Here is a 25,661-nt window from a genome sequence, read left to right on the forward strand (position 1 = left end):
GGGTGGTTCAGTTGATTGGGCAGCTGCCTTCGGCTCAGGTCATGATCCTGGAGTCCCAAGACTACCCTGCTCAGCGGAGAGTCTGCTTCTCCCTCTCCCCCTCCCCCTGCTCCTGTTCTCTCTCTCCCTCACTCACTCTCTCTCAAATAAATAAATAAAATCTTAAAAAAAAAAAAAAATAGAGACAGTGGCGGGTCTGGCTGGCACCTTCCTCTGGCTTCCTTAGCCAATAATCTTATCTTGATGCCAGGTTATAGAGAGAGGTAAGATGCATTTCTCCGATACATATTGTGGTGTGCTTTAATGCGTGCTTAACTTAAAAACACAATCAAAACCCAGTACCTGGGCTTTAAAAAGCAACAAAATAACTTCTTAGAACTTGACATTGCATAAGGGCACCTAGTGTCCGCCACACTAATATTTTATAAGCTCCACTCTTCCAGCGTCTTCACCAAGCTCCTCTCTGTTCCCCAATGATGCTATGTTTTATTGTTTCATTTTCACTAACTTATTTTGGGGTTATTATAGTTTTTTGGGGGGAGATTCTTTGAACTCTCACAAGGAATTAATAAAAAAAACAATGCTTATTTTGGTTCAAGAAAATTAACAACATGCTACAAATAAATATTCACTATTTTTGGTGTCAATGGGCCTTGCAGACACTACACAATACTGTCCACTCTCCTGCATTTAGAAGAGTGTCTGGCCAGTCTGGGATATTGTCTACCCAATTGCTGAGGCCCCCTGTGGAAGGAAATGCCATAGTCCCTCTTAGTGATCAGTTTTGTCCTCCAAAAGGTTTTCTCGAAGGTTGTGACAACTGTTGTTGATGCCTTGAGGTCATGATAAATATGTGGTGACAGATTAAATGATCAAATGATAAAGTAGCCTTGAAAACAAGCCTGTGCCCCAAACAAAACAAATGAGTAAGCTAATAGAAATTGAAGTTGTGTAGCCAGAGTTTGTATGTGTTTTTATGTTTCTGCTTTGGAGATGGGTGGGTGGTTTAGCGATTGGTGGATGGTTTAGCCATCACAGCAAACTAGGTGATTCAGTGTCATGCTGTTGACTTAGTGCTGGTTCCCCAGTGATGATATGCAAACGAGTAGGCCAAAGTCACGTGAGGAGCTTATCAAACATCAGATTCCACTTGGCCAGTTATTTTCAACTTCAGCATGCATCAGAATCACTTGGAAGGCTGTTAAAACACAGATTGTTGGTCCTTGCTCCGAATTTCCAATTCATTAGGCCTCTTGTAGGGCTGGTGATTCTGATGCTTGAAGTCCCAGGACCACACTTTGAGGACTGCTGCCTGATCGCTAAATGTAAGGCTTGAGGATTTATTTTTAACAATATCCACTTGATTTGGGGGGTGCGGGGGCTGCCTTATCTGTGAACCACTGAAATAAGATCTGAGCCATGAAGGAATGGTAGGTCAGAGATCAGGTTCAGTGTAAGGAAGAGATTGCCTGACAGGCCAGAGAAAGTCAAAGTAAATCTTAGTGAGAAATAATGGTTTTGAGACCTTGCTACCATGACAGCCATCTGATTTTCTCCAGTACCTCACCCATAGTACTCCAGAAAATAACAACAATAATAAAAATTAAAATAATAACCATGTATTAAGCATTCACCATAGGGGCCATACCTTGTGCTAAACCATTTACAGAAATTGTCTGATTTAATCCCTACAACAACCACCACTGGAGTTTAGTATTATTGTCCGCTTATTTTACAAATAAAAAACAGAGCAATTCACAACTAGAAAATGATGAGGTTGGGATTTGAACCTTGGTCCTCTGACTCTAGAGGCCCTGCTTTCTAACCATTGTGCAGATACCTCTGGTAAATCAGATTTCAAACCAAACTTATCATAATGACCTCATATCTACTCACACAGGACATGCACAGCCAACTCCTTCATTACAATGACTGGGATACTGTACTGTCTCTTTCTCTTCAACAGCTTTATTATATATGCCATGCAATTCACTCCTTTAAGGTGTATAGTTCAGTGGTCTTTAGTATGTTCATGGATATGTACAACCATCAGCACAATTTTAGAACATTTTTATCACGTCAAAAACAAACCCTCATTCATGCATTCATTAAACAAATACTTATTAGATACCTACTCAGTAAATATTTTCAAATAGAAGAGGGGAAAAAATGACAACAATCTGAGCCTTTATGGAGATTACATTCTAGATGAGGGGTCAGACCATGAACAAAATATGTTGGTAAGGGGCACCTGGGTGGCTCAGTCAGTTAAATGTCTGCCTTCAGTTCAGGTTGTGATCTTGGGATCCTGGGGTCGAGCCCCGAGTCGGGCTCCCTGCTCATCAGGGAGTCTGCTTCTCCCTCTCCCTCTGCCCCCTCCTGCCATCGTTCATTCTCTCTTTCTCTCAAATAAATAAAAGCTTTAAAAAAGTTGGTAAAATATATAGTATGTCAGGTGGTCCTAAGGGTTCGGAGAAAAATCAATGAGAAATGGAGAAATAGGGAGTGGGGATGGAGGGAAAGTTGAGAAACATGCTTTGAAATTTTAAAGTGAGTAACCAGGAAGGATTCACTAAGAGGCAGCAGCTGACTTAGGAGTGAAGGACTGACGTCTACAAACACATGAGGCTGGATTGTGCACAGCAGAAGGATTAGCAAATGCAAAGACTCTGGGTCAGGGATGGGGCTGTCTGTTGAGGGACCAGCAGGCTGGCTCTGTCTGAGGCTGTCCGAGATGGGACTTCTGGGGCTAGGGACAGATCTCTTAGAGTTGTAGACCTCTGTGTTTCATTCAGAGTGAAGTTGACGCCACTGGAAGGTTTTGCATGGAGGAGCGACATGACCTGAAGTAACCTTTACAAGGATCACTCTTCTAGTACATGATGAAGAGTAGGGTTCCAGGAGAGCAGAGTTCAGATGAATGGTGGTTCAAGGGGTTAGAAGTCCTGGGGTTCTCTGGCAGATGACTGCATTTGACAAATAGGGTGACTATTACTTGGAGGACTAGGCAATCCATCCATAATCATCCTGAGTTGCCCCAGAGTTCCAGCCCCTGGCAAGATTCCCTTCCCCGAGGAGAGAGACGCAGTAATTCAGAATAAGAGGAAAACTCGAGAGTCATGGGAGAGTCCCAAACCAAGAATTCAGAATGTGGATGAAAACAGAAGCCCAGACATGCCAGAAAGGCCTTTAGGGGAGCAGGGGGCAATACAAATGGCTGCAGAAATCACAGGGAAGAGTTGCACAAGCTCAGCATCACAGGAGGAACACCTGGGCATGAGGCCCCACATCAGATCCCACTGGAGGAGGCCACAGAGAGTGGCTCAGCCGCTTTTCTCCTGGAGGGGAAGGTGGGCTGGGAACTAGGGAAGATCAAGCTGAGCTTCTAAGTGGAAAATTACTCCCCTGCAGGGACACTGGAACTGGAGAGGTAGTGGAACTCCTCCTGGAGGTGGCAGTCCAACAACAGGGGCTTCTACTCGCTTCTCCCTAAGAAGGAATGAGTGTGTCCATAATAAAAGCTTTGGGGCCCCTGGGCAGCTCAGTCAGTCAGTTGAGCGTCTGCCTTCAGCTCAGGTCATGATCCCAGGGTCCTGGGATCGAGTCCCGCATCGGGCTCCCGCTGCTTCTCCCTCTCCCTCTGCCTCTCCCCCCTGCTCGCGCTCTCTCACGCGCTCACTTGCTCTCTCAAATGAATAAATAAAATCTTAAAAAAAAAAAAAAAGCTTTAAAGAGTTTTTCAGAAAAACATACACACATGTCTAAGCTGGTCTTGCCCTTTCAGGCCAAATATACTCAAAATACTCACCCTGTCGCCTTTGTGATTGTGGATTTGGTTTCAGATAAAGTCCTGATGTCTTTGAACACAGTTGTATTCTTTGGTTAAGAAGGTGAAGGCCTAAACGCCTAGACTTTAGAACCACACAGAGTTTGTTTTATGGCCATTTGGAGGCATCCACAATTTCTACTACCTGCCCTTAGCTGGCACATGTCAAAACTTTCTCTCACTCCATTTGTAACAACCAGAAATTGTTCTGCCAGGAAATCTTTTGACCGAGAGCACCCAGAAGTGTTAGTTCTATCTTTGGTTGTGGATCCGAGTTATGAACAGCCCTCTCAGGCTAAATTAGACAAATGGAAGTGTAATTAAAAAGCAAGTAGGCCCCAGGTAAAAAGGAGTATTTGGGTGATGAGGAAAATTAAACAAGATATTTCATCTCCCAAAATTGCTTTGGGAATTAAATACAGATGTGTTTAGGTTAAGGTCTATACATTTCAAATGCTGGAACCCACAGTTCAAGGATTAAGAAAGAAAGCTTTACATCAATAAACTCCCTACCAAACGTTCAATAAAAATTCAATATTTGCGGGGCGCCTGGCTGGCTCAGTTGGTAGAGCATGTGACTCTTGATCTTCACATTGCAAGTACGAGTCCCACGTGGATGTAGAGGTTGATTAAAAATAAAATCTTAAAAAAAAAGTTAGTATTTGCAAAACACTGGAGATGAAGATGAAGAAGGTGTGGTTACCACACACTCAGGGAGCACGTATCCCAAAGCTATAATAGCATATGATAAATGAAATAATAAAGGTATCAGCAAATTAATACGAAAACCCGGATATGGGAGCAATTTATGTAACTCTGTAAATTGATAAATACCAACAGAATATTTTTGAGGTAATTGTTCACAGGAGGTGTAAAATGCACACCAAGCTTCATAGACTGCATAGCTTCAAAGACATTTTTATACCTGTCTAAAGAAGAATCTTTACCCTTAAAACTCTCTATCCAAATAGCTCTGCAGCCTGGTTGTGCAAGTGTGGGTCCCAAATCACCTGGGAGCCTGTTAGACATTCAGTCTCCTGCCCCACCCCAGACCGGCTAGATCACAATTTGCATTTTAATAAGAGTCCCAGATGACTTGTTACACATTCAAGTTATAGAAGCACCATTTGAGAGCCATCGATCCTTATCTTTGCTCAAAATGCCTTTTGGAATAAGGCTAAAGTTACTTTTAGTTGAAATGGGAAATAGAGCATGTGCCCCATTATTCACAGCTTGATCAAGCTGGAGGGATACCTGTTGGTGCCAAAGGCACAGGGCCTATGGAAATCACTCCTGTCATTTCCTGCCTATACTGGCATCAGAAGAAAACAGTTACTTTCAGTTAGAGGTGAGTGAAAATAAAGATATAAATTCCCCAACCCCATTCAAGTTCTTGCACTCCCTGAAGTCTCTCCATAGATATTGTGAGGATCTGTGAACCCCAGTTGGGGACCCCTGTTCCAAGGATAAGGTTGGGGAATCTGCTCTAACTTAATCTGTTTTTCATCAACAGCCATAGGTTGACCCTGAGTTTGGTCATCCCATTAGGGTTAGGTTTTCATTTTAAAAGTGACTTTGGTATGGGGCACCTGGGTGGCTAGGTTGGTTAAGTGTCTGACTCTTGGTTTTGGCTCAGGTCATGATCTCGGGGTCGTGAGTTGAGCCCCATGTTGGGCTCCGCACTCAACAGGGAGTTTGCTCAAGATTCTCTCTCCCTCTCCCTCCGCCCCTCCCCCCCACTCACTTCCTCTCTCCCTCTCTCTCTCTAAAATAAATAAATAAATCTTTAAAAAATAATAAAAATAGAAATGACTTTGGTAAGTTAGAGAAAATCATAGGGGGTCCCTCTGGGGGCTCTTGATGACTGTCAGTAATGAGCCCCAACATCATATTCAAGCTTAAAAACCCATAGCATACTGAGAGGGGACTGGACTCCATGGTGATGTTGCTGGGGTGAGTTCTCAACTGCAGCGGTCCCGCCATTTTGTCTTCTCTCTTTTTCTTCTTTTTCATGGCTTCAAGAAAAGATTTCCTCTTTTTTTCTCACAGTTACCACACTATTTATCCTTTGCAGAGGCTTGTTTTGTTTTGCTTTGCTCCCTATGTTTTCTCCTCTTTCTCATATTTTAAGTCTCCCACTTGTGCCAGTCCCATTCATTTCTCCCTTCCTTCACATCAACATTAATGGCTGCTATTGTTTTTATACATCCTCCCACTTATCTCACTAGCAATCATTTTTGGGCCCTAAACCAACATTAGTATCCAGACCCACTGAGTTCCCCAAGTCCCTGCCAATCCTGGGGATTGAAAGATGTGTTTCACAGTGAAAGCTCTGGGTGAATCCTGACCAGCTACTAATGGATGGCCCATCAGGATGTAAGTAGTGATGAGTGGGGGTCTAGAGTCAAATGTCATTTCTGGCCACTGCTCTTCCACTGAGTAGCTGTGTGACCACTCTGAACTTTCATTTTCTCATCTGTCCAATGGATGTAAGAATAATCCTCACTTCACAGAAGCATAAGGAGGAATAATGAGATAATGTTCACAAATCATTGTTTTTAATGAAGGCTTTTTCTTTATTTTTATTTTTTTTAAGATTTTATTTATTTACTTGAGAAAGAGAGAATGAGAGACAGAGAGCACGAGAGGGAAGAGTGTCAGAGGGAGAAGCAGACTCCCTGCTGAGCAGGGAGCCAAATGTGGGACTCCATCCCGGGACTCCAGGATCATGACCTGAGCTGAAGGCAGTCGTTTAACCAACTGAACCACCCAGGCACCCAAGACTTTTTCTTTAGTAATACCTGAATTGACTAGGAAATCTTGACTTCAAATATAAATGTGTATTGCAGTTTTTGACATCCTGCTACAGCTTGATGGAGCTCATTGCCTTCCTTTTGATGATTTCTATGAGCACCGTTTGCTGTTGCAACCTGTAAAGAAGCCAACCTTGAATTTTCTCCCTTCTATGGTCAGCCAGCTGAAGTATATGGGCCAGGAGTAATTACAGTGTCAGGAAGTAAATCTACTGAGTTGTGGTAGTATTCTCTGTCTTCCTCCAATATTCTGGCTTTAACAAAGGATTATTTTGCCTGATAAATAAATGACTTAACTTTCCGAAAAACTTTATATTCTCCACCAAATAAGAAATGACAAATAAATAAAAGACTTTAGTAGTGAAATAAAGAATGAAAGAATTGTCAAAATGTGTTCTTATTTGTCAATTTTCCTGCTCACCATTGGGTAACCCTAATAGAGTGGATGTTGTTCTTTTCATATATATATGGTGGCTCTGCTTCTGGAGGTATATATATATGTATATATATATACACATATATATATGTGGATAGAAATTATCTTTATCTTAAATTCTATTGTTTTAATTATGAGCAGAAATGAGCATAGTTCCATGTGTGTATTGGCCATTTATATTCCTTTTTTTTTTTTTTTTTTGGACAGGAAGTAGGATTTATTGGTGGGCATGAATAAGAAGAGGGCAGTGCCAAGGCTCTCTTGAGTGCACCATTTGTCCAGGGGGCCATGATTGGGAATGTATTTCACCCCACAGCCATCTGGAATGAGCTGCTTTTCAGCCACCATGTCCTCAGTTCATTTGTATTAAACTTATTAAAGCCCCACTTCTTGGAAATGTGGCTCTCCTGGTGGTCAGGGACTTGAACTTGGCCCTGAATAGGGCCTTAATCACATGCTCCTTGTTCTGCACCTCGGTACTGATGGATATGGTGACTTGGCCAATATAGACCCTGGTCACTGTGCCCTGGGACTTTCCAAAGGCACTCTGAATACCTGTCTAGAGCCTAGATTGAGGATAGTACCATCAAAATTGAATGTCCATTGGAAAGGGCTGTCTCCAGGGTCCCTTAGGGCAACCGCTACGAACAACGGGCTGCATACACTACTGTTTGCAACCAATGCACACCAAGCCCCCAGGGAAGAGCATAGTCAGCTTAACTGGCTGTAGATTACAGTTTTTTTTTCTTTTTACAAACTGCCCATTCACATCCATCACCTACTTTTCTGTTGGATTGTCTCCTTTCCTTTTGACCCACAGAGTTCCTGTGGTATCTCTTCATTTATTATTTGGGGAGGTTGGGTGAGTTAGAGAGTATGAAATACACTTATATAACCATTCATGCATCAAAAGTCATTGAAGGAGGCGCCTGGGTGGCTCAGTCGTTAAGCGTCTGCCTTCAGCTCAGGTCATGATCCCGGGGTCTTGGGATCGAGCTCTGCATCAGGCTCCCTGCTCAGTGGGGAGGCCTGCTTCTCCCTCTCCCAGTCCCTGTGCTTGTGTTCCTTCTCTGTCAAATAAATAAAAAATAAAATCTTTAAAAAAAAAAAAAGTCATTGAAGGCCTCCTGTGGTCATACTGGTGGGGGAATTCCTGTGGAATAAGCCTAAACATAGTCCCTGCCTTCAGGGGCTTACAGTGGTTAAGAGTACAGGTTGTGAAGTGAGACAGATCTACTAAGAGTATGCCCATCTTTATCAGGTAGCTTTGTTGCATAACAAACACCTCAAAACTTATTGCCTTAAAATGACAATTTGTTTAGCTCTTGATTCTGTGGGTAGCAATTTGAGCTTGACTCAACTGAATGGCTCCTCTAATCTTGGCTGGGCTCATTCATGTGTCTTGGCTGGAGTCATTCATGTTTCTCTGGTTCAGCTGCCCATCACCTAAGGGCTCTGCTTCTGGAAGTTGGCTGACTGTTGGCTGGGTCAAGACAGGTGACTGATCCACATCTCTCATCATCCAGCAGGCTACTCTGGGCTTGTTCATGTGGAAATTGAAAAGGATTCCACTTGAGAGCAGGAGGAAATGGACAAGGTGTTTTGAGAGGTCTTATAAACTTCTTCCTCCTTCTTTGGTCAAAGCAAATCATAAGATTTGTCCAGATTCAAGGGATAGGGAAATAGATTCTATCTCTTGTTTAGGGGACCTGCAAGTGACATTACAAAAAGTGTGAATACAAGAAGTGGTAGAGAATTAGGGCAATAATCTACATACAGCCCTCATAATTTGGATGTGAGATGCAATAAAATAATCCAGGGAAACTTAACATGGTGCCTAGAAGATAGTCATCATTCTTTACCAAAAGACTATTTGCAGAGGATTTAAACTGAGAAGACATGACTTCCTTTTTTAGTTATATAACATTAGCTAAATCATTTCACCTCTTTTAGTGTCTGTATCCTCATTTTTAAAACAAAAAGTTTGTTCAAGAATGCTTGTAAAGTCTCCCTCTGACAGTAATGCTAGTTTCCTTTAATTATAGAATCAGAGATGACCCAACCCTCGGGCCTATTAAAATAATAATGAGGGATTTCAGTTTAAAGCAATAAACTTTGGTTTTTCTTTTGTGTGTGTACACAATATATCTTAATGTACTTTTATGTGTTAATTGGTAACTATTTAGGTAACATTAAGGAAGAAGTTAGGAAACAGAACCATCCCCAAAGGCAAAGAAAATAATACTTTTGACTTGCATCAACTTAAAAAACTTAGGGAACAGAAGGGATTCTGCTGGAAGGAAAATTCCAAAATAGAACCCACAAGTCTGATCATTTCGTTTGTGCCCTCTGGAATTACAGGACTCATTGCATTCCATTTGACAAGTCAGGGATGCTGAAGTGATATATTTTGCATTAAGAAAAAAAGTAGCTGACATGCTGTGGTATTTGTCTTCACAGGCAGCTCTTCTGAGTCTGGATTCCAAAGGGACTGTTGAAATATTAAGCCCATGATTTATTGCCCTATTTTAGTAACAAAGCACAGGACAAATCACATATCTCTCAATCAGATCTCCTTTGCTAATTATTTGAAAACCTCCAGTTTGAATATTATTGCTACTTTCCCACATCTGAGTGGTAACCAATATTTATTTATTTTATTTATTCTGAATTAAATGGTCTTAACATATTTTAAAATTACGAAGCCTTACCTTAAAATTGTAGTGGTTTGGTGGTTGTTTTTTTAATTGATTTAATCAGATATGATAATATCAATTAACTTGATGAAATGCAAACATTTTCTCATTGGCAAAACCCAAGCATCATTAAGTAGAGCTCCCTTTATCAAATTTCTTGATTTTTTAAAAGTTTGAAAGTATTTCCAGTTGATAGCCTCATAAAAGAATACCAGAAATATCATTCAAGGGAGTATGCTACATTGATCTATTTATGTTTCCCAGAAAGCTCAAAAGCTGACATTTACCTCAGCATAACTTAAAAGTGAAAAATAACTTTAAATGTTACAGCTTTAATGGGCCAGCTTATTGACATTGACCAGGAATCTTGGTCATATTTTCATTTTCATTTATTTTTTTTGCCTAGCAAGGAAAAAAATTCCAAGGATCCTTTAACATTTAGACTCAAATAAGCTGCTATAAATTCTATGTAGCTATGCAGATTTAAAAAATAATTTCATAAGAATGAAAGAGTATCTCAGACAATGATGGTTGCCCTTTGAGTCCAACATTTTGTCCTCCTGAAAAGAGAGCTAGTGAGACTATCAGCCCCACGTGGACTGAGCCTGTCTGTCAGCTCACAGTTGGACCATCAATATTAGCACAGTATCCAGCACACCATAGGTGCTCAGTTAATATTGGTTGGCTGGCTGAATGAATATTTCTCAATTCGAATGGCCAGGATACACCTTGCATTTAAATCGTCAGTAATGTGTTTAGTCCATAGATCATTACTTAGTTTAGAAGCATCATAAATTAATTCTTTGTAGAAGAAAAAAAAAAACAAATTAGAGTGAAAATTCAGAGTGGATGCTTTGATGAGCAGAAAAAAATGTGGTATCTTCTCTAGATATTACTGGAAGGGGGAAGGAGGATGCGTTGTGCCTGAAGTGTGAACGTATTATACTTGACTTTTGCTCATTTTCCAAAATTGCCCTTCTTAAGAAGAGACTAAACAGGCCAACTTCTGTCCACATGTTTTTGTTGTTGTTGTTGTTGTTGTTGGGGTTTTTTGTTTTGTTTTGTTTTGTTTTGTTTTGTTTTGTTTTTTATCCCTTTTGAGTTAGAGTCAAGGAATTATTCTCTTCCATGGAAACCATTCTCTCACCCTCAAACGACTAACCCAAGTGAATTTCAGCACGGACTTGAAAACAAGCATGAAATTATATTCCCCCAGGGCTTTTCTTTTTCACTCCTTAAAAGGTTTGGAACATTTAACTAAGAGAGTTGTCAAGAGTGGTAAACAAATAAGCCCAATAACTGAAATGTGTCTATTCCTTTGACCAGAGGAAAGAATTGTACTAAAAGTTAAAATTAAATGTTGTTTACTGCATTTCAGTTTAACTATGTACTTTCTTGGTATTTTTTTTGCTGGGAATTCTAAACTAATCTTTTCTTCTTTCCTATCCTCAGTGAGTTTTGTAAGTAATGCATGATTGAATAGTTCTTTGAGTAGAGCCTGTCTGCTAATAAATACACCAAAAATGAGTGTATCCTTAAGTTAGTTAAAAAGCACTCCAGTTATTATGTGAAAAATCCCTCTTCTTGGTCTCATTTTCACATCTCATGCAATAGAAATCCTGCACCCGACACTCAGAGAGGTTCCTTTTTCTTATTTCGGGTTTTCTATTTCTATTTTTTGTCAAGATTCTCTTGGTTGCAAGTGACAGAAATCCATGTTGAACTAATATATATACTAGAAAAATGCACAGGATAGATCACATAAGGAAAGATTGACCATCCACACCATGGAAGGGAAGGGATGGAGAAATGGATGCCAGAAATCACTGGCAACCCTTTCTATGTCTGTCTGCCTGTCTGTCTACCTGTATCTCTCCCCTTTTCTCTCTGTTCCTTTCTCTTTCTCTCTCTGTCCTTTTCCCTCCCTCCCTCCTTTCCTTCCCCCCGCCCCCCGCCCAGTCTCCCTCTCTCTCTCCTCCTTTTCAGTGTGTATTAGCACTATTATTTTCCAACAGCATACAGGCTTCCCCCTGTCAGAAAATATAAGCACCAGCCCCATCTAAGTTACATTTCCATCTCCAGTAGCAGGTTGGAAAAATCTGGAAGAAAGCCTTATGAGGGTCATGTGATTGGCCAAACTTGCAACCTTAGGCCAATCACCTGTTGCTCAAGTCAGGTTATGCCTGGTCCAACTTGGATCAGCGTCTCCCCTGGGACCAGTTACCTTGGTCAAGGGATAGGGATAAAGAATACAGTAGCTCCCATGGGAGCCACATTGGGCACAGAGCCAGTTCTCAGAAAGCAGAACTTCTTCCTGGAGAAGTAGTGTTGGGTAGAGAAAACCATAGGTGAGCCCCAACTCTCTTTTTAGTGTAGGAAAGGGATAAATTATTGATGCATATGTATATATAATCCCATTGCCAGTTTTATGGGAGTCTGACAATAGTGGCATATTATTAACAAAGACATAATATTAATCATTCTACCTCCTGGACCTTAAGTTGAGGAAGAGTAAAAGAAAACAGTGAATATCGAAAAGGCAGAATTAGAGTAAGAGTGACAGTATTTTGGAAATAGCTGGAAAGGGCAGAATGCTAGAGGGAGGGGTTTGTCGTATGGAAGAGTGGGGGAGACCAAGGTTAACTGAGCATGATGGAAAGACAGTCACATATCTGTGACATATTAAACATATTAAACACAGAGATGTTTTCCTTTTTAAAACACATATTCTTTGTGATTCTACAGAAACAGTTTTCATCAGTTGCATGCAAAAGCCATGTTTTTAAAAACATACCTGGATTTCACAATAAGGCATTTGTTTCAAAGAAACAAAACTTAGCTTGTTAAGTACCCAAACCATATAGTTTTGAAAGTATTTCCAATAAGACAGCCCATGGCTTGGACATGATGCTTCATTGTTGCCACCAAGGTCAGGATCAGTATAGTTTTAAAACATAAAAGATTTCATTCACAACATTTTCTGAGCACCTATTTTGTGTAGAGCCTGGGGTTCCAAAAAAATTATTAAGAAAAGGAGTTTGCAGTAGTGACATTCTTTTAGGGAGCACTAATAAAATAAGAACACACAAAGGTCAGTATCGATAATTGGCATCTTTTACAAAAGCCAGTTAAGGGGCCAAGCCTAGAGTTATTTGGGTAGTCAAAGGGGAGTATCACCAAAGGATGGTTTAGTTAGAAAAGAAAGGGGCATGGACAAGTGGATCCCTCCACTAGTACCCACTCTCTTAGTTAGAGCAGCCCAGCGTAATGGAACTTTCTGCACTCATGGGAATGTCCTATATTGTGCTGTCTCCCATTCAAATGGAAATATCATCAAGGTGGAAGAATAACATGAGAGAAAGTATAGAAGCAGGTGTGTGCCTGGACAGTTCAAAGAGCAAAATACTGCCTAGGTTATTGGGTATGATGAATGCTAGCCAAGAAAGGAAATTTGGAGCCAGAGCATAACATATTTGGGGATAGAGGGCCAGTTAAGGCTTTGGTACATACAAGAAGGAAAAATATTTGGGATGGAGTGGCAGGAGTAAGGAGAGACTGAGGGCAGGAAAGGTAGGAAAGGAATTCTCAGAATCCAGACCAGAGTTCACAAAAATCTGCATCAGAATGCCGTTAACACAAAGCTGTGAGATACAGGTAACAGGAGCAGTTCACAAATCTCCGTGACTCACTAGGTGTGGAAAGTACACAAGAAGGAACTCAAACATAATGTCCACTTTTGAACTAAAGGATGATAATTAGTGGGAAAATACAATGACTTGTCTTCTGTGCAAGACAAATCCTAAACTTGCTCGTAGAAATGTTGAGATGCTGGTGAGCCATCCTCAGGTAGAGTTGGTCAAAGGCAGTAGGTGATGCTGAAATGAATTGAAGCCCCTAACAGTGTTGAAGTGACTGTGGTAATTGCTGGAGATACTATAAATTAAGAAAAGAGACCTTTGTGTGAGAGTGGTTGGCAACAAGAGGATAGGATAAAGTCATGATCCCCAGCTGCATGCCAAAGACACCCTGAAGCACCATGTTGAACTCACAGGGGCATGATGGGGTATTTTACATTTTTTTACAGAAACAGCAACATCTGTTGGACACTGTGCAAAGTACTACTATTAAGTTTGAACCTAACTGTTTCACGAATAAATAGAGCTGTACTTTTATTTCTTTTAGCCTAAGGGTACCATTAAAAAATTACTGAGATCCCAAGGACACTGTGAACTAAGAAACACTGTGAATCTCTGGAATAATATAAGCTAAGTCCTGAGAAATGGCCAATAAGTCTAATAACAAAAAAGTTTTTGTAATCTTAAAGCAAAATCAGGTGAATTCCAGTGGTTGAAGTGGAAGTGTCATGGTGGAAATGAAGAATATGGGGCTGGGGCATTGAAGCTTTGGAAGCAGCAACTGGTCTTCCATTCTAGGGGTAGAAATGAAAGGAAGGTCCAACATGGAACAAAAGTTCAGGGTTCTTGAAGGGTAAGGGAAACAGATGGGTTTTTTTATGCAAAGGGAATGTGTCCAGGGCAGAAGACATTTTGAGAGGAGAAAATGAAATGGTAGATCAGGTCCTGCCACAGGTTGGAGAAGACAGGATGGAAAACAAGGGCGAGAACCTTTCTCTTGGAAGGAAGGGTAAGGAAACCAAGTTAGGGACCTACAAAGTGATCTAGTAGGACTTGTATGTGTGTTTTTCCTTTCAACTTTCACAACCACCTCAGGAGGGAAACATTATCCTTATGTCAAATGTGAGGGAGCTGAGTTTGAGGTAATGAAGAGAATGTAGATAAAATGCCAAAGATCTTTTGAGACAGAAAAGAGGGAATTTGAGGGAATGTCTTAGTCTCTTACCATAGATTAAGTGGCTTAAACAACAAACACTTGTTTCTCACAGTTCTGAAGCCCAAAGTCCAAGATGAAGCCAACAGCTCCGATGTCTAGTGAAAGCCCCGTTCCTGGTTCATAGATGGCCATTTCCTCATGGTGTCCTCACATGGCTAAAGGGGCAGTAGAGCTCTGCAAGATCTCTTTTATAAGGGCACTATTCCTATCACGAGGGCTCAAACTTCATGACCTAATCACCTCCCAAAGCCCCACCTCTTAATACCATCACATTAGAGGTTAGGATTTCAATATATACATTCGGGGGGGAGGGGGGACACAAACATTCAGTCCATAACAGAGGGCTTCTTCTAGATTGTCTCCATCTTTCTCAATAATCTAGACAGTGCCTCTCAAACTGTAACATGAACACAAATCTCCCGAAAATCCTATTTAAAATCAGATTTGGATTTAGTTGATCTGGGGTAGGGCCTGAGAATTCGCATTTCTGTTGTGTTCCCAGGCAATGCCAATGCTGCTGGTCTGACATGGTTATGCTACACTTTGAGTAACAAGATCTAGAAAGCCAAGTCATTGGCTCGGAGTTTGTAGAACAGTGCCAGGTGTTTAGGGTACTTGAGACATATTTGTTGGATTGTGGCTAAATTGAGTAGTTTAGGTAAAGGTGTGTGTTCCGGGAGCAAAGGAAGTGGGAACTCTTCCAGAGAAAAGTAAAGAGCAAGTGCAGATGGTCTGAGGGAGGGACGATGAGGAAAGCCAGGGGATGCAGCAGGCAGGGAACCTCTGTGGAACTTTGAGGGAATGTAGTGCTGCCAACTGTACAAGAGGGTGACACCAAATCAAAATAAAAGTCAGAATTGGGTGGGGATAAGGGCTGTGGGAGCTCAAGCTCAAGCGTTTCCATGCCTGGATGGTGAGGTGGCTGAGGATGGGGGCAGGAGGTGGAAGGAAAGCAAGAAATGTGAGTAGATGCTGGCATAACCAATAAGAGAATATTCTGGAGTCAGGTGAATGATACAGATGACAAAGTAGAAACAGAAGTATGAAGGCCGTTGAATTCAAAAGCGCTGCTGGGAGATTCAACAATGGTCTGTAGAACGAGGACAGGCCCATGGAGACCTCCAAGATCAGGCAAAATATCCAAATCACCATAAATTTTGAAAATACTGATTTCCAGGCCCTCCCCCTAGACCTTTGGAGTCCATAGGCCTAGGTGTGGGCCCTGGAATCTGCATTTTTAGGAAGTTACCCAGGAGTGGTTCTGATGTTGCAGCCAAAGTTGGGGATAACCCTGTTAACTCGTCGGAGTGAATGAGAGAGAAGAAAGATCTTGAGGGAAAGGAAAGGCACTGGGTGCATACCCTCAACTGGAATAGAGATTGCGGGAATCCTCAAGGAAATTTCCAGTCTTTGCACACCGACATTTTATGTCTAGACAGCTTGATAAATGGCACTACAAAGCTGTAGTATTTCATGATTTCTTTAATTGTGATGGTCATGATTAGGCAGTCTCTTTTGAATGATCAAATAGGTTTGCTGCTGACCCAAGTCCCAGTTCATATTTGCTCAGATTTAATCCACTTCACAGATGAATGCATCAAATTTCACATTAACGTTAAGTTAATGTGCCTTCTTTATTGTAGTTCTCTAAGAGAATTTCTCCCTTAAGTTTTTATTCTCTTACATAAGAAGGGTTTTTTAATTTTTATTATTTTATTTTATTTTTAAAGATTTTATTTATTTATTTGACAGAGAGAGACACAGTGAAAGAGGGAACACAAGCAGGGGGAGTGGGGGAGAGAGAAGCAGGCTTCCCGCTGAGCCAGGAGCCCGATGCGGAGCTTGATCCCAGGACCTTGGGATCATGACCTGAGCCGAAGGCAGACGCTTAACAACTGAGCCACCCAGGCGCCCCAAGAAAGGTTTTGGTTTTTTTTTAAATAATTTCTAAAATCATAATGAAAAGAGCATGGGGTGGTGGTGAAGGCCACAAGCCACGAAGCCTGATTTGTTGGGTTTGTACCCAGCTCTGCCACTTACCACCTCTGTGGCTGGGAGCCCAGAACTTGAACCACACATGTCAGTGTCTTCATATGTAAAACAAAGATAAAAGCACAACCTCACAGTGCAGCTCTTAGAATCAAATAGGAATTGAATACACTTAAAACTCTTCAAACTGTGCTGGTCAGATGTAAATTAGCAATGAAAGTGCTGGGACTCTGATTAGATTGCCTTGTCCCTGTTGCAGCAACCACTTATATTTAACTGGTCAACTTACCCTGCTGTATCTGAGAATCTCCATCACTGGCAAACAGCAGTGGGGGGCTTTCAGAGGAAGCCCACACCGTCTGCCTGGGGCTCTAGTCAGAAGGATGGAGTCCAGTTACCACGGCTGCCTTAGTCATGACAGAAGGTTCTATAGGTTCTTCATGTGGAAAAGAGAAAAAGATGGGGCTGGAGGGCAAAATGACCCTCATGTAACTGATAAGCATTTACTGAGCACCTACTGAACACGAGGAGGTGTGGAGGGCTGAGGATATGCAAATCCAGACACAGTTGCTGCCCTCTGGAAGCTTGGTTTGATAAGAAAATATATGCAAAACAGTAAAAGAATTGCTTTCATGGCATGTATGAAAATTCAATGGTACCATACCATAGAAGAGAAGTTCTGATGGTCTTTGGAAGTTACCTACACAAGGACACAAATATCGATTTCTATCTAAGGTGGGCAACTCATGGTCCTCGAAGCAATTAAACAATGAATTAGGTGGAAACCAAGAATTCCAATTCGCGGTTGATTATAACTTACATTCATACCATCTTCATATGATTTTGAGCTTCACTATATCTCCAAGAGACAAAGGCATTGATCATCCCATTTATAACCAAGAACTTGTAAGTTCAGAAAATGTAGCACTCTTGACCAAAATCATATTTTTGATGTCCTAGAGTGGGGACTGGAAACTGAGCCTCCATGTTACTTGTCATTGCACCGAGCCAAGCTGCAGAAACCAGCACAATAATCTAAGGAATCCCGTTTAATTTAAAAGGAGAGAAGAAGAAGACTTTCATATTAAAACCTAGATAATGTGATGGTTTTAAATCATGTCTCCCTTGCCTGGTAGATGCCTGGTAATTTTAACTATTGTTAAACATCAATCACAGCTTTTCTAACTCCAGATACTGCTGTCTGGGGGATCCAGGGGAGAGGGTGCTTTGTTTAAGATCATGTAAAACAGCAAACATATTTTCTTTCCCCAGCTTATTCAAAAATTGACGGATGTTGCTGAAGAATGTCAGAACAATCAGCTGAAGAAGCTCAAGGAAATCTGTGAGAAGTAAGCCTGCATTCTCTTTACAATGGGTTTGTGTCTATAAACATATTGCACACAAACTGCCGTTTCATTTATCTTTTTTTTTCCCCTTTTACTTACATTTTGACTTCAGAGAGAAGAAGGAATTAAAGAAGAAAATGGACAAAAAAAGGCAGGAGAAGATAACAGAAGCTAAATCCAAAGACAAAAGTCAAATGGAAGAGTAAGGAGAAAGAACCCCTTCTCTCCCACCTGTCACCTGGGAATTATTTTATTCTGTTCAGGATAACAGCTTCTTAACCACCTGTGAAATTTCTCCTCTAATTAACCTTTCAAAAGATCCCTTTAGTAAAGGTTTTAACATGGAAGTCAAAGAGCAGTTCAATAACTGACTAAGGCACACCCAGGGATCTTTCAGATAAAGATGGAGTAAAGAGTTGCCCTTAGGAAAAAACCCAGTCCTCAGTTCCCGTACTGTCGGGCAACCTTCCCAGCATTTAGCTTGCTTGCCCTTGGGCAGACTGTACCTTTCTTGAAGCAGCAATGAGATTGTGGAAAGTTGTGTGAACTTTCACCTGAAAGTCTGAGATTCACCTAGGATGATTTCATATAATGATCTAGTTGTCATTTGCTCTTAGGGAAAAGACAGAGATGATCCGGTCATACATCCAAGAGGTGGTGCAGTACATCAAGAGGGTACGTCAGTTAATCTCTCTCTGTTTTGCAAACCATGTATGAATGTTTGGCAAGCACAGTGTGAGCCTCTGAAGGGAAATGCCATGCCTTGTATCCATTTATCACTAGCACCCAGAAGAGCTGCTTTACAGAGGAGGCGTTCTGTAATCAATGTTTCTGTAAGTTTAATTGCAAACCTATATATAAAAAGGCTCATCTAAACATTAACAAAAATGCAAAAAGAGCAGAATCTATAGATCACCCTACCCCCAGCCTGTGCCCCATCACCGAGGACCAACACTTAACAGTCTCCTACACTTGTAAGGGCAGTTTTTGATCAGGATATGAAATAATTCAATGTACGCCATAGATCTGAAAAGCTTTCAAGTTTTTCTGAAAACATTCCCTTGAATGTTCAGATGAAAATTACTTTCTTTGTAACTTTCTTATAGTTAGAAGAGGCCCAAAGTAAACGGCAAGAAAAACTTGTAGAGAAACACAAGGAGATACGTCAGCAGATCCTGGACGAAAAGCCCAAGGTAAACTGAACCAAATAATAATACACAATAACTTCATTTTCTTTCCATTCAATTAGAATAAAACCTCTGTAGGTCATGTACCTTGCACACAGTCTCAAATCTGTTCTTACATGGTAAACTCCTCTATCTTTCTCAGCCATGGTGAAAATCTTTCTAGCAATATTCAGTACATATTTATCATCAACTGGTGAGCTTTACACATTGCAAATGCTCGGAACCCAGCTCCTGACATCTTGGTTGCAGTTGGTGTGAGGTGTGGTTCAGGTATCTTTGAAGTACCTTCCCTCTCTCCCTGCCAGAATAGAGAGAATTAGAGGAATTAGCTAAGCCTCTTCTGCTCTGATAAAATATTGTAATGGTGGACTCTGTCCAGCAGGGGATGTCCTGTACCAAAATCACCCTGGTTTTTTATCCAAAAAATGTTCTCATAAACCAGAAAAAAAAACCAAATCTTTTTTGCCCCTGTAGTAATAGTTTATTGTAGCTCTTCTTTAAAATTACCTTATCCTTATTATTTGGTCAAAATCAAATTCATGAATATTAACTTTAAGCAAACTGATCATCTGTAAATCAAATACTTTTAGGTTGGCAAACAGCATCTTGATTTTAGATCATTACATACATTTTGATTCATCACTGAATATTTGTCCGTGAAAAATGTGCTTTTCAGTTTTATAATTATTCTATGCATGGTTTAAAATATCTACTCTAAAAGGTATTGCTATTCCATACAAGTACTCTATGAACCTACAAAGCTTAAAAGTGTTATTTTCGTTTCATGGTATAGTCCATTCATCAATTTACTTCTTATAGAATTTTTGGGGGATAATTCTAAATATATTTTTGTGGTTATTTCTGCTCTTCTCCTTTTGTATTTATTAGAGATTTATTTAATATTTTTAACTCCTATGTTGCCTGGCAATATAGATGAAGTAGTAATGAAAATCTGAGAATTAATAATTACTTAAGTATGCTGCTAATTTTTATGTTTTTCATGTAAACATGCAATTTGAATATTCTTAACCATCATCTTGGGTTGATTATGCATTAGTAATAGTTTTAAGATAATTTCAGAAATCGCTATATTTTCCATTTAGGATTGATCTTTCAAAATGTTTGGAGCAAAAGATTCAGGTCCAACTAGAATTTAAGAAATACATTAACACCTTAATAATCAGTCCCAGGTGATATATTCAAATATATACATTTTCAATCCATGCTGTCTGAATTCACATGTCATTATTTTGTTCACTGACATAATATACCCTGGTTAAAATTGCTATCTCATTAACCAGTTTTTGTATTAAAAAAAAAAAAAAATCTCTCTTGTGAGACATTGTTCTTCCTACAGAGTTTTATTTTGCTTTGTTTTTGTTTTTGGTCTAAAAATGTCAGCTACTTGTCTTATAGATACAATGCAATCACAAATGTGTTTCAGTTATGTAACAGTATAAAAAACCCTAAAAAGATTCTGTTACTGTGCTAGGTCATCATGATTAAAATCAACTTTGGTACGTGTTAAAGCACCTTTAAACTTCTACACTGGATATAACTATGCACTAGAAGAATAAGTGTTGGACAACTTATCAGTCAAGGTGCATTCTATAGCAATTTTACAGAAAACCCAGTTAAAACTGGCTTACACAATAATAAACTTAGTAAGTCCTGTTATTGGAAGTTTAGACATGTCACAGTTTGAGGATGGGTTAATCTAACAGCTCAGCAACTTCATCAAGAATCCAGGTATTTGTAGAATTTCCACCATGCCATCTTACTTTGTTGCCTTTCATGCCTAAGTTGTAGACCTGTTGTCACAAGATGGCTGCCATAGCTCCATGCATCACAACATTACATAAAACCATTCAAAGGCAAAAAAGGCAATGTCTTCATCTTATAGGATTAAGGAAAACCTTCCTAAATCTTCCTGATACCCTTCTCCCCATTGGCTAGGATTGTTCCATATACCCATTCCTAAAACCAATCATAGGCAGGAGAGTGTCATTTGCATGACTGGCTTAGTGCAATTAAGGCTCACTCAAAAGGGTGGAGGGGAGTCCAGCTTCTCCTCAGGGTCATAGTCAACAGGCACCTGAACAAAACTGATGTTTTCTTATCAAAGAAATAGAAATAGCAATTAAGTAGGTAATTAACTGTGTGTGCCACTACCATATTTATAGCAATTTCCCATTTCTTCTTTTTTGGCCTCTTAGCAAGAGATCTGAAGTGTTTCTATAAATTTATAGTAGTTCTTTTGCCTTCATTTTTGTTTTGTTTTGTTTGCAAAATTCTGAGCCTGTCTGCACATGATCAGTTTAGTCTGTCCAAATATAGCTAATAATCAGAATCAAATGGTGCTATGGACTGAATTGTGTCCTCCTAAAATTCACATGTTGAAGCTCTAACCCCCAAAGTCATGGTATATGGAGAAAAGGCCTTTGGGAGGTATTATGTTTATTTATTCTATTTTTATTTTTTTCATTTTTATTGACATATAGTTAATATACAGTGTTATATTAGTTTCAGGTGTACAATATAATGATTCAACAATTTATACATTACTTAGTGCTCATTATGATAAATGTACTCTTAATCCCCTTCCATCCCTCCACCCACCTCCCCTTTGGCAACTACCTGTTTGTTCTCTGTATTTAAAGTCTGGATTTTTTATCTCTCTTTTTGTTTGTTTGTTTGTTTTGTTTCTTAAATTCTACATATGAGTGAAATCATATGGTATTTGTCTTCCTCTGTCTGACTTAATTACCTTAGCATAATACCCTCTAGCTCCATCCATGTTGTTTCAAATGGCAAGATCTCATTCTTTTTTTATGGCTGAGTCATATTCCATTGTATAAATATACCTCATTTTTTTTTAATCCATTCATCTATGGATGGACACTCAGTTTGCTTCCATATCTTGGCTATTGTAAATAATGCTGCAGTAAACATAGAGGTGCAGGTACTTTTTCAAATTAGTGTTTTGGGGTTTTTTGGGGGGTAAATACCCAGTAGTGGATATACTGGAGCCTCCATACTATTTTCCACAGTGGCTGTACCAATTTGCATTCCCACCAACTGTGCATGGGGGTTCCTTTTTCTCCACCACCTCACCAGCATTTATTTCTGTTGCCTTCTTTATCACTGTAAATAGGAACCATAATGATATCTCTCTGCTTTTCATCCATGTTGCCCTTATGATCATCTTGTGTCCGGATTTGAAGATTGCCTGGAGATTTTTGATTTCATGTCAAATGAAAGCATTTCTTAAGAGGTGTTCTTCAAGGCTTAAAAAATGTTGTGCTTGGGAACCATGACTTTAACAATAACATAAGAAATCATGACAGTTAATATTGTAGGACACAGTGGCTAATCAAAAGAAATGTCTGTGATAAGAAGGAACAATAATAAACAGTGAAGTGAATAAGATCAACTATAGGTTATGTGGAGAAAGAACAAAGCACAGGGCAGCAAATATAGGCAAGTGAAAGTCCAGGCCTGAGTAGCATTCATCCATGCTCCTGGTAATTGTTGGCTGTGGACCAGAAATAGGATAGCACTGGCTTTGAAATAATCCCTCTTCACATCCAGTATCAGAATGGCCTTTGAAGCTCAACATAGATATGAGGGAAATTAACAAAAGCAGAAACAATACAGAAAAAATAGTAACTCAAGGGAATGAAACTGACCAGCAGTGTTTATAAAAGAGGTTAACAGAGTCACTTGCATTCAGTCAGAAAGATGAGAAGGTGGAATGATTTTATGACATCTAGAAATTTATGAGCTGTTCCATCACTGAATGTTGCACAAAGTAATTGAGTTGACTCTATAGTAGGTAATATTAAAGATAATTGCAACCCTCCTATGAAGAGGACACATGACAAACTTTGCCAGAGGTTACTGAGGGGAGTAGAGTTCCTTCTTCAAGTATTCTAAGATGCAATAAGCAGTTTTCTACCTTGAAACCAATAATAGCTAATCTTTTGCTTACAGCAAAAATATACACTACATGGCAATATATTTCTTCCCGTTTGTCAGTTTCTTTCACCAACATGTCAAATATAATCACTTAATTTCTCTTCGTCCACTTATTCTAACTAATGTAATAATGTGTTTAATGTTCCTAACCTCCTCCAAAACAGGGAGGAAGCTATTTTCACATGCCTATATTCTCCTAGTATTACTATTTTGAGCTGTTCTGAACCACAATCACAAGCTGCATAATTTTCCAAGCCTTCGATAACCAAACAACTCCTTTAAAATCGAACAAGTATTTTTTAACAAAAGAAATTTGAAAAGCCAATTGCTGAAAGACAACAGTTCTTCAATGGCAAGGAGTTCTGGCTGGATGTAGAGCAAGCTACATATGAAGATTAATTCAAAGTGTAACCTTCTAACCTTTTACTCATCCATGGGCTTATGATCTGTAAGTATCCACTCAAGTTCCTAAAATTGTTACCATCCTCCAATAGAGCAGTCAGAAGACAATGTGCCTCAGTCAAAACCATTTCATTTCCACACTTAGACCAAGAACGTCCATCCTACTGGCACATATTTGGTAGGGAGCCAAATTTGGCCAGCCACAGTATGAAAATTTATTTTGGACTATCCAACTTTGTGACATGCACTAAGCCTTTTTCATATGTAGAGTCCATTTTTTCTCCACTAAAAAAGAGATCAATGAGCCTATTCCTTTTGTATGTAATTTTTGAGGGCATTGGGGAAAATGGAAGTAGGTGATTTCTAGAGGCAACTTATGCAATAGATAAATATTTTGGCCCTCAATTTGATGTAGAATTACACTGTGCATTCCTGTACATAAGTCCCTCTGAAATTTCTTAAGTTACAAACAACAGTAGACATCCTTGAAAGAGAATATTTAGTTCCTTTTCAGTAAAGTTCTAAATTCTGAAGAAATGTTCAGTTGCATGTATCCTAGCAGTGAAATATTTTATTCAATCCCTGAGTGTATGCTATTTTCAGCTTTGTTCCAGGTGTGTCTTTTTATGAAATCTATAGCTACAGAGTTCTTAAGATGGATGCAATAAACCCCACCAATTATATAAGTGACATAATTGGTTTCCTTGGGATTTCCATCCCTGGATTTGCCAAAGCCAATAGGAAAAGGGTATATGTGTACAAAGGGTGATAGAAGCAACTCACAACCCAACTGCCAGTAGAGAGAAACCATAACTTCTGTAGTCACGTTCAACTCTAAACTGATTCATTATAAAAAGGACATTCTGCCTTTCTCCTGAACACTTCAAAAAGATTTATTTTAACATGCTGAAGCATCATTAATCAGAGTTGCCCCAAATCTGCTGCAGATATTCCAATGTATATTGATCACTTTGCAGCTACTGGCTCTCATTACAAGAAGAATCATCTTTTAAAGGGTCTTTTTAATGAACCGTCTCCATAACCTCATAAAACAGTCAATAAATGTGGAATTTACTTTTTCTCTGACATTTAATTTGTCTTTGATGCTTCTTAAAACAGGTTTACTGTTTTAAATTGAGCTCATCAATAAGAGAGAATTCCAGGAAGCTTTAGGGCATTTTAATTTATAAGCGGAAGAACATTTCATCATGTGGCCTACTGGCTCTTATTTATTTATTTTTTCCTCTACCAGGGGAATATAGACTGATTTTCCTCATTTCCCTGACATCTTTAGAATGAACAGGATGAGTGACTCATCCCTCTAGGTGAAGTTAGTCTTGTCAGACCTACCACTGGGCCCTGAGACAGAACTCTCAATGTTGTGATTTCAGTCCTGCCTTCCCAGTGTTCAGGGAGAAAGAGACTAGGGCATTTAAAGTAAAAGCTTCTTCCTTACATGATTCATTTGTGTATTCCCTGATCCTTTGTGACTTGATGGGGAAATGTGGTTTCTCCCTGCCATCACCCATTGGACCTTCTCAATGAAGCTAGACCACAGATTGCAAACTGGCTGCCCATTAACTATGTTTTGCTTGTTGTCAAGTCTTGGTAGACCCACCCAATGATTTGGGTTTTTTGGTTTTTTTCTGTGAAAGAAACTTCTTTTTCATTTGATCAATGTGAATAATTACCTTTTTAAAAAGTGTAGCTATTCATTATTTTCTTGAATGTAAAGCTTGGATACATTGACTCTCCTTCTGGGCAATACTAGAACATTAGAACTGTTTGACTCTGTCTCCTCATGATTTATTTTTGAAATTTATTAATAATTGTGTACACATTTCTAAACAAATAAGACTTTTTTATTCTATGTTATACAGTCAGTGTTTATTTAGACTTATCTACATATTCACAAGATTTTTTGTTCAGCATTCTATCTTGTGTCTCAGACTGTCCATTTGGGACCATTATCTTCTACATCCTTTAGAAGTTCTTTTATACAGTCTACTGATGGCAAACTCTGGGGTTTTTGGTTTTGTTTTCATTTTTGTCTGAATATGTCTTTATTTTACCTTCATTCTGGAAGGATACTTTCACTGGGTATAAAATTTCAGGTTGACAGTTATTTTCTTTTAGC

The 25,661-nt window shown here is 39.5% G+C and overlaps 1 protein-coding gene and 1 pseudogene across 3 annotated transcripts in view; one reads left to right on the forward strand and one right to left on the reverse strand.

Moving 5' to 3' along the window:
- The window catches only part of PLCB1 (phospholipase C beta 1), a 667,247-nt gene that overhangs the window by 566,936 nt on the left and 74,650 nt on the right, over positions 1-25,661 (forward strand). For all 3 annotated transcript variants that reach the window (XM_032419622.1, XM_032419621.1, XM_032419623.1), the window contains 4 exons: positions 17,884-17,960; positions 18,070-18,159; positions 18,575-18,632; positions 19,064-19,150. In XM_032419622.1, the coding sequence (XP_032275513.1) occupies positions 17,884-17,960; positions 18,070-18,159; positions 18,575-18,632; positions 19,064-19,150 (312 nt within the window). The remainder of the gene's footprint in view (positions 1-17,883; positions 17,961-18,069; positions 18,160-18,574; positions 18,633-19,063; positions 19,151-25,661) is intronic.
- On the reverse strand, positions 7,687-7,805 carry LOC116642119 (annotated as a pseudogene).

The sequence above is a fragment of the Phoca vitulina genome, unplaced genomic scaffold (assembly GCF_004348235.1).
Source record: "Phoca vitulina isolate PV1807 unplaced genomic scaffold, GSC_HSeal_1.0 scaffold22, whole genome shotgun sequence".
NCBI classification, from domain to species: domain Eukaryota; kingdom Metazoa; phylum Chordata; class Mammalia; order Carnivora; family Phocidae; genus Phoca; species Phoca vitulina.